The 15425-nt window shown below is 35.2% G+C and overlaps 1 protein-coding gene across 1 annotated transcript in view; it reads right to left on the bottom strand.

Annotated features, from left to right (window-relative positions):
• The window catches only part of SLC27A2 (solute carrier family 27 member 2), a 60979-nt gene that overhangs the window by 34411 nt on the left and 11143 nt on the right, over positions 1–15425 (bottom strand). Inside the window, exons 2-3 of the mRNA XM_074294474.1 lie at positions 7419–7628; positions 1034–1192 (exon numbers count right to left, since the gene is read on the bottom strand). Of these exons, the coding sequence (XP_074150575.1) occupies positions 1034–1192; positions 7419–7628 (369 nt within the window). The remainder of the gene's footprint in view (positions 1–1033; positions 1193–7418; positions 7629–15425) is intronic.

Raw genomic sequence — 15425 nt, 5'->3', positions numbered from 1 at the left:
ATGGCTTCAGATACTTACTAGCTGTGTGATCCTGAGCAAGTCATTTAACACTGTTTGTCTCAGTTTCCCCATCTGTAAAATGAGCTAAAGAAGGAAACGATAAACCACCCCACAATTATTTTCAAGAAAACCCCAAAGGGGCATATAGAACCAGAAATAACTGAACAAAAACATATTTAAAATAGAAAACAGAACAATTGAAAACTCTTTGTTTTTGTTTCAGGAGGGTGCATAAGACTTAATTGGTCACTCCCTTCAGGAGACAATGCAGGACAGTGCCAACAAGGAATCCAGCGTTTATGAAGAGTGTATTGTTTACAAAGCTCTTTTCCCTTAATGACTATATGAAGTAGGTAATACATGTATCATTTGTAAACTGCACCACAGAAAGATAAAGGGGCTTGAGCAGAATTAGGACTCAAATCAATAATATTGAACTAGAAGCCAGCTGTTTAATAACACTGATCAAATTGCTTCCTTTCTGCACCTAAAATAGGGAGATGGGACTAGATGATTTCTAACACTCTTCCAATTCTAAAGCTTTATAATGGTGGTTCTCAAATTTCTTTTTGCTCACCACACAGTATTTTTAATTTTTTTTTTATTGGCATGAGGAACTCAGCACATTAAATCTTTAAGCTGCCCAAAGAAGGGTATCTGGGCAGTTGGATTTCCAAGCTTTTTACTTGGCCAGGCCTTGGGTTTGTTCCACTTTTCCTTGCTTCTCTTCCACTTTATCACCCTTTCTTCACTTTCCTGGAATTTGAATTGGAGAAAGTAGCTTTGAGCCTCTTAGGTTAATCATTATCATGACCACTTCAACAACAATCCAGGGGGGGAAATCGCTGGAGAACATGGAAATCTTGTGTTTCGTGGTCGATTTTCCTAGGCACACTTAAATGAAACACACAGCACCACCTTTGAGAATGATTTTTTTATAATGTATAATCTGACCCCTTAAGCTGCAAACTCTATGTTAGTTCTTTTGAGATGTGAATGTTAACTGAATCCTTAGTGCAAAGGGCAAGCTTACCTTTTATGATGCATCCATGTAATCCAATCATGAGGGCAGCACTGTGATACAAGGGCAAAGAAGTATAGATCACGTCCTGTGAAGTGATACTGCTCGCTTCAATGATGCCGCTGGCATACCATATGCGCCGATGATTGATCACTGCAGCTTTGGGGAGACCTTTGTAAAGACAAAGCAGTAAGACTGAATAGGCTGAGGGAGAACATCAGCAAACATATCATTACATATCAGCACGTACACAGTGCTTTTAAGATTAGCAAAGCTCTTTCCTCATAACAATCCTGTGAGGAGGTAGGTACACATAATAACAGATGGTTATAGCATTTTAATGTTTGCAAAATATGTTCTATACTTCATCTTATTTGATTTTCATTATAATGAATTGAGGTCAGTTATGTAGTGCAATGGATAGAGTGCTAGATCTAGAGCCAGGAAGAGCTGAGTTCAAATGTGAACCCAGTGTAACAAAATCAGAAAGTAGGAAGACATCAAATTATAAAGAGCTTTTTTTGGGGGAGGACAAATGAAAGATTTTTATTTAAATATACAGAATAGAACAGAAAAGAAGGGATTGCAGACATTAGGATAGTTTTGAAAGTAATATATAGAATTCATAACATACATATACATGGATATTTAAAAATAAAAAGTATGAACTAGAAATAAAATTTCACAAACAAGCCTCTTCACATAATCTTGTTGTTACTGTGTACTATGTTCTCTTGGTTTCCCTCATTTCACTTAGCATCAATTCATGTAAGTTTTTCCAGGTTTTTCTGAAATCATCCTGCTAATTGTTTCTTATAGAACAATAATATTCCATTCCATTCATTCACCATATGAATTTCACTCAGTTTCCAGTTCCTTGCCACTGCAAAAAGGGCAAAAACATTTTTGCATATGTGGATCCTTATAAAGAGCTTTCAATGCCAAAAAGAAGAGTTTATATTTGATCCTGGAGGTAATGGAAAGCCTCAAGGGTGGGGGTGGGGGTGGGAATCAGACAAGGGTTAAGGAAGATAGCAAAAAACACTTTTAGAAAACTTGGCAAGCGTACCCAAGTGTCCCCATTCTTCAAAAACCTTCATCAGACTATCCTATCATAATTACTGAAAAATTATTAATTGTCTAATCTGAAAGTCTTTTCTCATTTCTCATCCTTCTCAACCTTATTGTTGCTAAGTCATTTTTAAGTCATGTCTGTTCCTTCATGATTCCATTTGGGGTTTTCTTGGGAAAAATACTGGGGCGATTTCCTTCTACAGCTCATTTAACAGATAAGGAAACTTGAGGTAAACAGGGTTAAGTGATTTGTCCAGGGTCAAACTCAAAGTGTCTGCCAGATTTAAACTCAAGAAGATGAGCTTTCCTGTCTCCAGACTCAGAATTTTATTTTCTGTGCTACTTAGCAGCCCCTTTTTCAGTTTTTTCCTGGATACTCTTCTCTTTTAGTTTTTCTGACTCTTCCCTCTCCTGGTTCTCTTCCAATTTGTCTAACCACTTTTTCTTAGTCTCCTTTGCGGATTCGTCATCCAAATCAAGTCTTCTAGCTGTGAATATTCCTAAGGCTCTGACCCCCTATTTTTCTTTATATTCTCTCTCTTGATGACTTCATCAATTCCTATGTGTTTAATTATCGTCTCTATGACCATGATTTTCAAGCCGCCTCTCTCCCCTGAGATGCAATATTGAGTCACCATTTTTTATCGGATATATCAAACTATATGAACCAGAAATACCTCAGACTCTAATCTATTCTAGTGTATTCTTGTTGTTTCTAGAATCAAATATAAATTCTACTGCTTAGTTTTTCTTTCTAGCCTCAGTGGATATGACTCTCCTCCCACACTCTTCAATCTTGTCAGAACAGTTTCTTTGTTCCTCACACATAAACAATCCTCCACATTCTCTCACCTCTTCTTGAATGTTCTTGCATCTCACTTTTGCCCCCCAGAATCTCTCTTTTTCTTAACACACAGCTCAAGTATCACCTTCTGCAGGAACACTAACAATCAAGAATGAGCTAAAGATAAATGGACCACTATAGGAATGAATCCTCCCTACCTCCACTTTCCTAGAGGACATTCAGGAGAGGCTGCATGAAGATTTGCTAAGTATATTGTGTATGTGGAGAGGAGGAAAACTCCTGTTTACATATGAGTTGGATCTGTGAGAGTCCTATTAAGTTTTGCATTGAAATTTAGTCTTTGTCCACTTCACTGAAATTTTCCATCCAATTTCTGAGTGAGAAAAGAGAAGGCAAGTGGGCAGAAGGAAGTAGGACAGGGAGATTTTTAATCACAAATTTATCATTAGGAAAAGGAAACAATAGGACCTGACCTTATAAACCAAAAAAGAAAGGGCAGGGAAAATAGTAAGGGTGAGGAGCTAGGAGAAGGTTAATATAGTCAGTAAGTCCTACTGAATCAATCCCCCAGCCCCATAAAGTCACTCTAGTAGTCTAGAGATGGAGAGTGTCATTTGGAGATGGAGTTCCAAACTAGAATTCTAATTAGTAGAAAATGAATTTTCCAATAGAACTTTGTTCACATAGGGTGTAATAGTATAACACTATATGTCAGATAACATTATCAGTTAAATAGACTGTGGTAACCTGGCCTAGAAATCTAACCAGGTTTTAAGGGAAAACAACTTACACAAAAACTTTTGTAGAGTAGAGGCTGAAAGAGCACTTGTTAGGAATACTGTGTGAAGGGGAGGCAATTCCTATTTTGGTATGGGTCTGTAGGTTGGGAACAAAATGTACTTGAAAAACAGCTCAAAGTTCAACTATCTCACCTTTGTAACTCATGTCTCAAATGGGTCCTGACATGACTGCTAGGTATAGTTTTTTTTAAAGTAGTAGTGGAGGCAAGGAAAAAGAAGGGACAGATTTCACAAGATCTCTCTAACTCATGTCCCCAAGCAAGGAAGACCTGGAAACATCCTTTTCTGAGCTTGTTTTGCCCTCTCTAAAAGAGTCCTTAGCTTTCCTTGTAAGCACTCAGACTAACAAGATATCAAATAGAGTACTGTTTTTATTTAACCCAACAAATATATTCCATTATATTCCACCTACTCTGTATCTGGAATGTACCTAATTATTTACATGTTATTTCCCTCATTAGAATGTAAGGTCCTGGGACATCTATATATCACAATGGAGAAATCCCCAGCCCTAGAATTAGGAGGGCCTGAGTTCATATCTGGCCTAAGATACTTAACACTTCTTATCTGTCTGAACCTGAGAAAGTCACTTAATCCCAAATGCCTTTCACAAAAAAATCCCCCAAAAACAAAACGACAAAAAAGAATGTAAGGTCCTTTCATGGAAGAAATTACCTCTTAGGTCTGGGAATGGGGCAAGAGTTTATGACTAAATCATGTGAGGTAAAATGAGCAATTTTGTTTACATACGATTTTTTTATTATAGCTTTTTATTGACAAAACATATGTATGGGTAATTTTTCAACATTGACCCTTGCAAAAACTTCTGTTCCAACTTTCCCCTCCTTCCCTCCACCTCCTCCCCTAGATGGCAGGATTTCCTTCCCATACATGTTAAATATGTTAAGTATAGATTACATACAATTTTAAAAGACTTTGCACAAACAAAACAAATGCAGCTAAAATTAAAAGAGAAATAGGTATACATTGTACCACTTGTTACTGTTCTGATAAATTTTCTTGGTATACTTTATTACTTGTCTTTCTGGGATGTAATTACTGAGCTGGAACCATTTGTTAATTCAGTCCAGTTTCTGGGAATACAGAACTATCTGCCTTAGTACAGTGGCTAGCACATAGTGCAGGTTAATAAATGTTTATTGACTTACTGACAGTTACCACCACCACTATCCTCAGTTTCTTGGTGTTTGTAGAAGGATCCACACATCAATGCTATCTTTTATTATTAAAGGATGGAGACTCTAACCAACTGCTACTATATAGTAGGATATATATATATATATATATATATATATATATATATTTATAGGAGGCTATAGTGGTCAAAAACAGAGTAAGAAAATGTACTTATAGATGGGTTTCAATCTGCATCACCAGAGAGTGCCTATTCATGAAATCATGGATCCATTACTGAGATATTAAAGTATGAAGGCACAAATATTTGAAAGATCTATTTCATCAGTGTGACAACAGATCCAGTTCTTTGCCCTACCTCAACTTCTCCTCCCCCAAAAGAAAATCATTCATAAATGTTAGTATGCTTCCTAGAATGAACAACACCATTCTCATCTTTTAATTTTTGAATTTATAGTTTCCTTCAGAATTTAAATCAAACATTAACTCCTAGAGAAGTTCTTGCTTGATTCCTTCCTCTCTAAACTGCTACTCCCCTGAAATTCCCTGCATTTATATTATATACTTGAGTGTACACGATATCTTTCCCTACGCAATGTACAGAAAGCTCCTTGGGGGTAGATTGTTTCATTTTTGTCTTGGGATCCCCAAATCCTACGAGAGTGCCTAGCACACATTGCCTAGCAGATAATTGCTTGTTAATTGGTAGCAGAGAAGTCAGAGGGGGTTATTTGAGACATATAGTCAGTTAGTAAATAAACATTTATTAAATGCCTAATATATGCCAAGCACTATGCTGGTATAGAAGTATAGCAACTTGACCAAGCCACACAGTTGGTAAACAAGTGTGGGATTTGAATATAGGTCTTTATAACTCCAAGACTAGCAATCTATCCATGAAATTACACTCCTTCTAAATATATGTAAGTAATACATATGGAAAAACACATACACTGAGCTATTTACATAATATATTATCATTCAATCATTTAAAATACTCAGAAACAATGTATTTGATCAACATTTAAAATTATTCAATTGACTGGATCAAATATTCTGATATCCTAATGGGAGGAAAGGGCAACAAACATTTATTAAACACCTATTAAGTGCCAGACACTGTTTTAAGTGTTTTACAAATATTATCTCATTTTATCTTCACAACAACCTTGGGGCTATTATCATCCTTATTTTGAAGAAAATGAGGTAGCCTGAAGTTACAACAATCTAACAGAAGTACAACAGACCCAACCTAAACATAATACTTTGGGGTGAGAGTTTTAAGTTTTTCGGTGTGTTCTGGATCTCTCTCACAGTACAGTGAAGCCTATGAAGCCTTTCTCTAAATAATGATTTTTTTAAAAAGTTCATAATTGAAGAAATTGCTAAATTTTAGTCAAAGAATAGTGAAAATAAAAACATAATTTTATGCAAGTTCATGGATCTCTTGAAAGGTTTATGAGTCCCAGGTTAAGAAGCTCCATTTTAAAGAAAATTTTATTAGAGTAAAACATTTTGCAAGAATGACAAGTTGGTAACATTCTAGTATGGGTATAGGGATGGGTCCAGAAATAGGAAAGTGCTTTGAATAGATTTTTAAAAGTTAGAATTATAGTCATTAATGAGGCACCAAATTTTCTTTCCTATGCCTTTTCTTTTTCTGCTTTCTGGAGAAAGCTTCTTAGGGTCCATAGTTAGCAGATGTGACCTGACTTGTACTATCAATCCTATAGGAACAAGCGTAGAGAGTGGATCAAAAATCTAAGACTCTATGAACCAGGGTATTTCTCAGATTTGAGTCTATATCAGGGTAGGCTCAAAAAGCCTGTCACTTCTGCTCTGGGCTCTGACTAAGGAAATTCTAAGAAGATGAATGGTTTTGAGTGGTGTGAATAGGATAAATTCAATTACACAGTGTAATTTATCCCAGGTCCTAAATCCTCACAAAGATGGCCCCATTCTCAGAATTTTCCATAGTTGCCCCAGGGGCAACTCTGATGCAGCCAACAGCAGGAAAAAAAAAATCTAGATTTAGAAAGGAGGGTCTCTAGGATTTTAGGGGGGTGACTTTATAACCTTAAACCAAGGTTTTTGTCATGGTTGGGTTTTTTTTAGTATAATTTTTCTGAATTTGGCCCAAGTTCTTCTATCCTTACTATTACATTATTATTTATGTGTTCTGGATATAGAACTTGTATTGTCATTAAAATATATTAACAAAAACTCTGCCAACTATTAATTTACTCCATAACTGATCTCATTCATCATCACTTGATTAAAAAAATAAATATTTTTATAGTCATCAGCAAACTCTTAATCCGTACCATTCCAGGAAGAATAATGAAATATGCCATGTGTGAAGCAAGCTTTTCTCCTGTAGGAGGCCAAGTGGGATCAGGTTATGAAATAAGAGCTATTATAGGCAAAGCACTCATTGTCTCATCAAATTTTCCAAAGAAGGGGAAAGCCAACATCTTAACCCCATATTCAGCTCCCACTGAAGAGGTCTGTTGTTTTCAGAATTTTTTGGCTACCATCATTATTACCATTATTCTTTGTTTACCTGTGGTCCCAGAAGTATAGATGTACAAGGCAGGAGTTGCAAAGTCAACATCTGACCTCCAAGACTCTGGGATGGGTTCATCAGAAGTTTCATCCAGTTTGTCCAGCAGAGAGTCAACACCATCTGTGGTAGAAGTTCTACTCAGATAAAAGATAGATACATCATCTTTCTTCAGGCTTGGCAATACCTCTTCAATGGCTGCTTGTAGATCTTTATTAAGAAAGAAAAAGAAGCAAATTAATTGATGAAGATCTTATGAGCATCAGAGGTTAGTAGGTAGTTTCTGATTTAAATTTTGCCAAATGTAAAAATTAGCAATATTTGCAATTATAACCTTGGGATAAAGGATGCCCTATATTTCGAGATGATTTAAGGAGTCCAGTATTTGTGGATTAGTGACTTTGGTTGTTAGTGTTTGAAAAACCCAACAGATGGCCAAACTGGTTAAAATTAACATTTCTCACAGAGAGTAACAAGTAGACCTAGGGATGAATGCCAAGAGGAAAAATGTGGTTGGCACATTAAAAAAAAAAAAACAACTGGTGGGAATTTGAAAGTGCTCTGAAAAACAATCTAGTTGTTCCTGGGTGTCCCATTGCAACAAAGATGTATACCTCCTAAAGGAAAAGGAAATTCTAAAGAAAGAGAAGTAAAAAAACTCATGTGAAATAGCAGAAAAAAGCAAAGGTTACTTACAGATGACTACTGCAACATAAGTCCAGCAATCCTCAGAAACAGACACTAACATTTATGAATGATTTTCTTTTGGGGGAGGAGAAGTTGAGGTAGGGCAAGAACTGGATATGTGACAATCCTCTCATGTCTGGAACTTCTGGGATTAGTTCTGCTGTAAAATGATATCATATCTGCAATCTACAACTGCACATTTGCTGTCTGGACTTTTGGTTCTGTTCTTGCAATATAAAGGTTGCTACTATGTTTAGTTGTCTGGCATTGCATTGCTAAAAAGTGAACAAATCTCCAATTTTTCATACATCATAAATAAAATTTAATTGAGAAATGCCACTCGTAAAATTGTATGTCTTATTATAGTTAATAAAATATGCAATTTATGGCACAAAACATACAGGTACTACTTAGAATAAGGGATTGATTTTGTATAATTGCCTTGGTTCAAACATTAGAAATATGAAAAAGAAAATGAATAAGTAAAAATGACAAAGGGAAATAAGGAATTTAACATGAATGGAATCTCAACTTAGTGGAAGGAGGATACCTACTGGCTTTTATATATATATATATATATATATATATATATATATATATATATATATATATATATATATCATGCTATACCCTCTATAGGAAGATGTTGTTGACTTACTTTCAGTCTAACTTTCTATGATCCCATTTGTTTTTGTTTTTGTTTTTTTTTCTGACAAAATAATGGAGTAGCTAGCCATTTCCTCCTCCAGATCATTTTATAGATGAGTAAATTGAGGCAAACAGGGTAAATTTATTTGTCCAGCGTCACATGTCTAGGAAGTGACTGTGGCCCGATTTGAATGCAAGAAAATGTGTCCACTGAGCCACATAACTTTCAAATAAGTTGGGACCAAGTAAATAAGGAAATGACAAAAATATCAATGTAAATAATTTATTAGACTAGTGATGTTCCATGGAATCTCTGTAGCTGAGAAATCTATACTTAAAGAATAAAAATATGTGATGTGAATAAGGATATGCTGTAATCACCAGATCAGGAAAATGAGAAGGAGCTTAGTATATGAAATGAGACTGGAGAAGCTGCAAAATTAGGCCAGGTTATAATAATGGAGGATTGCCATTATTTAAAGTGGCTGAATAACTCACAAAAAGTCTATTTTTTAGGATCAAATGACTGCTTCCTAATACAGTTTTAGAAGCTAAGTACAGAGGAAACAATGGACTTGATCCTCAATAGTAAATAAGAACCAACATAGAAAGTATCTCTAGATTAGTTATCTAATGAACAGTAAAGTTCATCATTCTAGCAGGATGGAAAAGTCAAAGAAATTCAATCAGAAAAGAGAGATGAGATTTTGTTTGGGAGAAGAAATGATTAGGAGTCAAAAAGTCTAAAATCTAGGGATTATTTGGAGGGAAAAAAGCCAATCCTTTACTGAGAGCTCAGCAAAATGGAAGTTAAGCTGAGGCAGCTAGAAGATACTGTAGTATCTTTGTGCCAGGTCTAAAGTCAGAGGACCTAAATTCAAATTTGACCTCAGGTACTTAATTACTAGCTGTGTGATTCTGAATACGTTATTTAACCCTATTTGTCTCAGTTTCCTTATCTATAAAACAAGCTGAAAAAGGAAATGGTACATCAATTTTATATTTCTGCTAAGAAAATTCCAAATGAAGTCACGAAGAGTTGGACATGACTGAAAAAAACTGAATAATTAGTATCAATCACAGTGGACTTTGGACCTTCCCGCAAAAATGAATAAACACTCTCCATAGCTAAGTAGCAAAATTAAAGAGGTAAGAAAAAATTACATTTTTTCAACATAATAACATCTGATAATAACAATTATAGAGCATAATGTTAAAAAAAACTTTCAAGGAACAAAGGAGATAGAAGAAAACCTTGAATTTTTTTCACCTTGGTTTTCAACAAGTTAAAAGAGTTTTCTATTCCTAAATTCAGGACAGTGAGAAGCAATAAAGAGAACACTTAATGTGACTCTGACCAGCACCACCTCAACTGTCTGGAAACCAGAGAAAAAACAAGCATGATTATCCTAACCATGTACAAAACTATAATCTATTTTTATAAACTGCATATAATTTTGGTTGCTGTGCATTAGCAAGCACTTGAAGCTGGAGAAAATTCAGAAGAGCTAAGATTGTCTTTTTTCGAAAGGATTATGTTTACTTAAGGGTTTATTATGGATGGGTTCCACCAACTTGCCATATGTGAAAGAGGAATGGATATGCTAGTATATAAGGAAAGACTAAAAATCAGGATTCTACTGGCTATGACTGAAGCCTATACCAAAATTATAAGTGTCAAGAAGGAAAAATCTACATGCAACATACTGACCTGCAGTCATCAAAAACTTAACATCATGGATGTTTATTGAATGACTGAATGAATACACCAGAAAGGGTTACCACATTCTAGAACATCAGAATGACAAGGTACTCCTTGAAGCTTGAAAAGTAATCCCTGGGAAAAGGTAAGTGCTACTTGATACAGTGGGAAATAAATTTCCCCAAGAAACAGTAGTCATTTAAAGAAGGTTGAACAAATTCATGGATGATAAAAACAATGATAAATTATGAATAAAAGCTAGGATGGAATGGGGTATATGTTGCCATTTTCAGTGATAAAATTCTGAGCTGTTTGCCCAAAAAGTTTTCTCTAGGGTAGCAATTCTTGGGATTAGTGTTAAAATGCAGTGGTGCAGTAGGTAAAGTATCACTCCTGAAGTCAGAAGACTTGAATTCAAATCTAGCCTTGGATCACTAGCTATATGACCCTGGGCAAATCACTTAACCCTGTTTGCCTCAGTTTTGCCACCTGTAAAATAACCTGGAGAAGGAAATGGCAAGGTACTCCAGTATCTTTAGAAAGAAAACCCCAAATGGGATCACAGAGAGTCAACTTCAACAACAAAACAACAAAAATAGTAATTACATATCAACTCTGTAGAAACCAAGATTACTTTTCCAACCTAGAAAACAGAACATAAACTCTCCCTTTTGTGTTGAAGGACAGTACCTGGTGGATCTAGCTTCAGGCAAACCTTTTTGTAGACTCTTTACTGCTCCAACAAAGGCTTTTCCAAGCCATGTGGAGCTGACAAGCACAGGGCCAATCAGCTTAAAATGTCTAAAACCATCCATTAGGCTGCTAAGTATATTAGCACTTATACTCTATATAAAAATATCTAATTAGTATTTCAACCACTTTCCCTAGAGAGGTGAAGAAGAAAGGAAGCTTTTTATTAAACTCATAATCAAACTTTATAGAGTTGAAAAAATTAACAAATATTTCAACAGCACTATGTCTCATAATGGTGTTTCAAGAAAATTAACTTAATGATAATTGAATACAGTGCTTTAAAGTTTGCAAAGTATCTTACATATATTATTTGAGTCTCCCAACCCAATGAAGTAGCTTTTGCTTTTTTAAATCTAACCTAAGTATTCTTTGATCGAAACTCCCTCTATTCATGAAGTTTGGCATTATTTTTTCAATTTATAGTGATAGAGAGTTGCCTGGGGACACTGAATCTCTAGGTAGCTACTACTGGTCAATGGATTCCCATTTTACAGGTGAGGAAACTGAAGTCTGGGGAGATCAAGTGATCTATTTGTGATCATACAGCTAGTAAAAAGATGGAATCCCTTTAGATTTAGGACCTCAGAAGCCACCTAGTCCAACCTCTCCACTTTAAAGATGAGGAAGCAGAAAGCAGAGGAAAAAAAGTGATTTTCCTGAGGCTATTCAGAGTAATAATAAGTGACTGAGGTGAGATTTGAATGAGATGCTTTCTCACTCTAATACCTGTTGTACTCTAGCCACTAAACCTTGTTGTCTCTTAAATTTCACTGTTTTTTTAAATTAATGTTTAACTCAAACCCATATATATACATTTTTCATGACTTTCCCATACCTTATATGGTCTCCAATTTTCCAAATTTTGAAAACAAAGGCAAGAAAAATGAATTTTTTTTTCTTTTTCCTCCTACCATGAAGTCAGCTAAAGTTTCTTAGGAATCTGATTCCATTAATTATTTCCACAACTGTTCTTTGGTAACACTTTGCTTAAAACCTAATAGTACTTTGATCTTCATTTGGGGTATACAAAGGTTGGATTAGATTCTTTTAAGGCACGGGAAGGAGCAGCAGCATGGCTGGGGCAAGAGAGTAGCTCCTACAAAGTTTTGTTGGCTACTATTGTAGAAGTGACAGGGCACCTAAGAATTAGCTAGCTGGCCAAGCGTAGAGTGACTAAAATAGTATACCCTTATGTAGATATGGGAACAATTTTTTTTTTTTAATGAGTGCCTCTATTTTTCTCTCACCTTAAAAGGAAAATACATTAATCTTCCTGTGATACTCTTGTTTCCTTCACCTTTCTGGTGGTACCCAGGCTAGAAGGATTTGAGAGTTAGTTTCAGGTATCAACAAAAGGATACTGTGACAACCAATTGAAGTTGCAGCCGCTGTTAATTCTTTCCTTCTTTAGATTTAAAGATTGTTATGTTCTCAACTCAAGAAAAAAAATCATAAATTACTCTTTTAAAAAATGTTTATTTACTGATATGTATCTTTTGCTTTTATATCACTTTCAATTTGCAATAGATGTCTCTTCTTTTATTCAATAAGTTGTCCCTTGAAAAAAAAGTATTCAGAAAAATTAACCAATATGACAACATGGCAGCATGAGGTAATATTCCATACCTCTTCAAAGAAAGGAGGGATATATATTTTCTTAACTATTTTTTGAGGACAAGTGTAATCATTACAATTACAGTGTTAAGTTGATTTTTTTTGTTCTTTCTATTTACATTTTTCAAATATGAAGAGGCATTTTCCTAGTTCCATTTACTTTGTCCTACACTTATTCATGTATGTATTTTTTCAGTGCTTCTCTGAATTCATAATCACTTCATATGGAATAGTAATTAATATTCCTTTACATTTATGAACTATAATTTGTTTAGCCATTCTCCATATTAAAATTTGATGTGGAAGGGAATTGGGGTTTTTTGACTTAGGTGGAGTGTTAAGGGAGCAACCTGTTGGTGGCTGCTGGGTGTCAGGGGAGCCACCTCCTAGCTGCTGGGGCTCTAATTATGACCAGCAGAATAGATCTCTTCAGCTGAGAGGATGATAAAAGGAGCCTGAGAGGCAGTTGCATTTTCTGCCCTTTCTCTTCTTCCCTCCGATTTATTTCATTCCCAATTCACTAGCAACAGCTAGTCAGTAAAGGCTGCTTTGCAATTCCATTAAGGGTGTTATGATTCATAGCTGTGGAGGCTTTTGGAAAACTGACCCACCCCTTAATGGTACAGTCCCCTTTAACCATTTACAGGCTTTCGAATTTAGGCTTGGTTCTTAACAGTGGAACAAAGCAGTGGGATCTTTGGACTTTCTTGCACAATTCAAATGGCTTTCCTGAGTAGTGGACACATCCACAGCTTCTTCAATGAGTCAAATATCAATTTTCAATGAATTAATTTGTACTTGTTTTATAAACTAACTTCTTTCTTTTTTTTCACTCACATAAAATATGAATATGTAGGTATTCTCAAGCTCTCATTGTGATATTCCCTTGGAGGCCTTTTTCTCATAAACTGTTATGTCAGTGAATCAGAAATTACACACTAAAATCATTCTCCCTCTCGCCCCATTTTTTTTTGCATAGAGAAGAAAGATTTCCCAAAATAGGGTGGGAGAGAATTTTATGATTATTTCCAACCTATAAGAGACCCACAGTTTCACTGATACAAGTACTTCTAATGATACTGAAGGCAACCCATTAACCTCATCCTGTGTAATTCTTGTCCATGTCTTCCCATTAATCCTTAATAAGAAGATATACCCAAATGAGCTTGAGGACTTCCTTTATTCTTTTGATATTTTGTAGTTACCTATGAATAATAGGTAACTTGGACTATTCTTCTGTTATCTCATATGCTGCCTAAATGACTTCTGCTTTTCTAATCATGCTTTTCCTGGATGACATTTTATGGCACTTCTTGTAACTAGTAATGATACTTAATATAATGCAGTGTATCCACACATACCATCTCTCTCCATTACTCTTTGCCAAACCCAACAATTTTGATTCTTTGAGGACTGATATTGGTTCCATGATTTGCAGCCATGTCTCATCATAGAGGAAATACTGTATTGAAAAGAGGGTGTGTGTGTGTGTGTGTGTGTGTGTGTGTGTGTGTGTGTGTGAAGAAGCAGCTTGGGAATGCTGAAAGTGTAATATAATTTTTAAAATATGAGAGAGTTCATTGTTTTCCACCATTCAATTCTCAGCCATGTTCACTGCTCATCTTCAGTGCCTATGTAAGATTAATGTACTAATGGGCTTCCTATCAAACTATATATCATAGTTTGAGAAATGGACATTTTCACACATTTTTTTCTGTGTTGGTTGTTAATGTGATTTCTTCTGAATGGTCTTGAATCTTAAAAGGGCAGCACTGAAGTGTTCTGGGTTTGATGCAATAAGTTTTCCACTAATTCTGGCAGCTCCTTGGCTTGTCTTTTATAATCTGTCAAGTATAGTCACATCTATGCCATCCAAAAACATGAGTATCTGGAGAACTCACTATCTCTACAGGACTGCTTCTATTTGGATTATTTGAAGGTTTCTCTGTTTTACAACTTCTTTTATTTTGATAATCATAGAGCATTCTTTCTGTGGCTACATACAAAAAATTTTGTATAATTTTGACACATACGTAGGACACATTTTGGTGGGAGAAAACTTTTTAGACTTCAGGCTTATTACATCAAATCAAATGCCTTTTTTTGGGCAACCAAGAAACACAAAATGGTTTGTATTCTCTCCATGAGTCAATTGTGTGACAATAAAGAATGATCTACTATAGAAAATTGTCTTCAAAATTCTCCATTTCCTTCTCAAATGTTCATCAAAACTACCCTTGATATGTATGTAACTAATTTTCATAAATATTTTAGAAATGAGAAAGAAGGCATATGACTAAAGAGTTGCTGATGTCTTTCTCAACTGCTTTTTTTGTTGTTTTTGTAATAACACTGTAATTTTCCTCCAATTAGTTGGTATCTTACCCTAAAAACAAAATCAGTCCTTCAATATATCACAAAACTATCTCACTTTCAAGACAGATTTTTTTCCCCTTATACGTACTTGGTTTGTTTCAACCATATTTCTGAACTTCATCTTAAGTAGCATTTTCATTTTCTCATATAGCATATTGAACACTGAGATATTAGAATCCAAATGTGGAAGGTTCACTATTATTGATGATTGCTATAGAAATTATGGA

Source organism: Sminthopsis crassicaudata, chromosome 2 (assembly GCF_048593235.1).
Source record: "Sminthopsis crassicaudata isolate SCR6 chromosome 2, ASM4859323v1, whole genome shotgun sequence".
Taxonomy (NCBI): Eukaryota; Metazoa; Chordata; class Mammalia; order Dasyuromorphia; family Dasyuridae; genus Sminthopsis; species Sminthopsis crassicaudata.
Note: the sequence above shows the minus strand (reverse complement) of the source record. Positions and strands in the feature narration are given on the sequence as shown.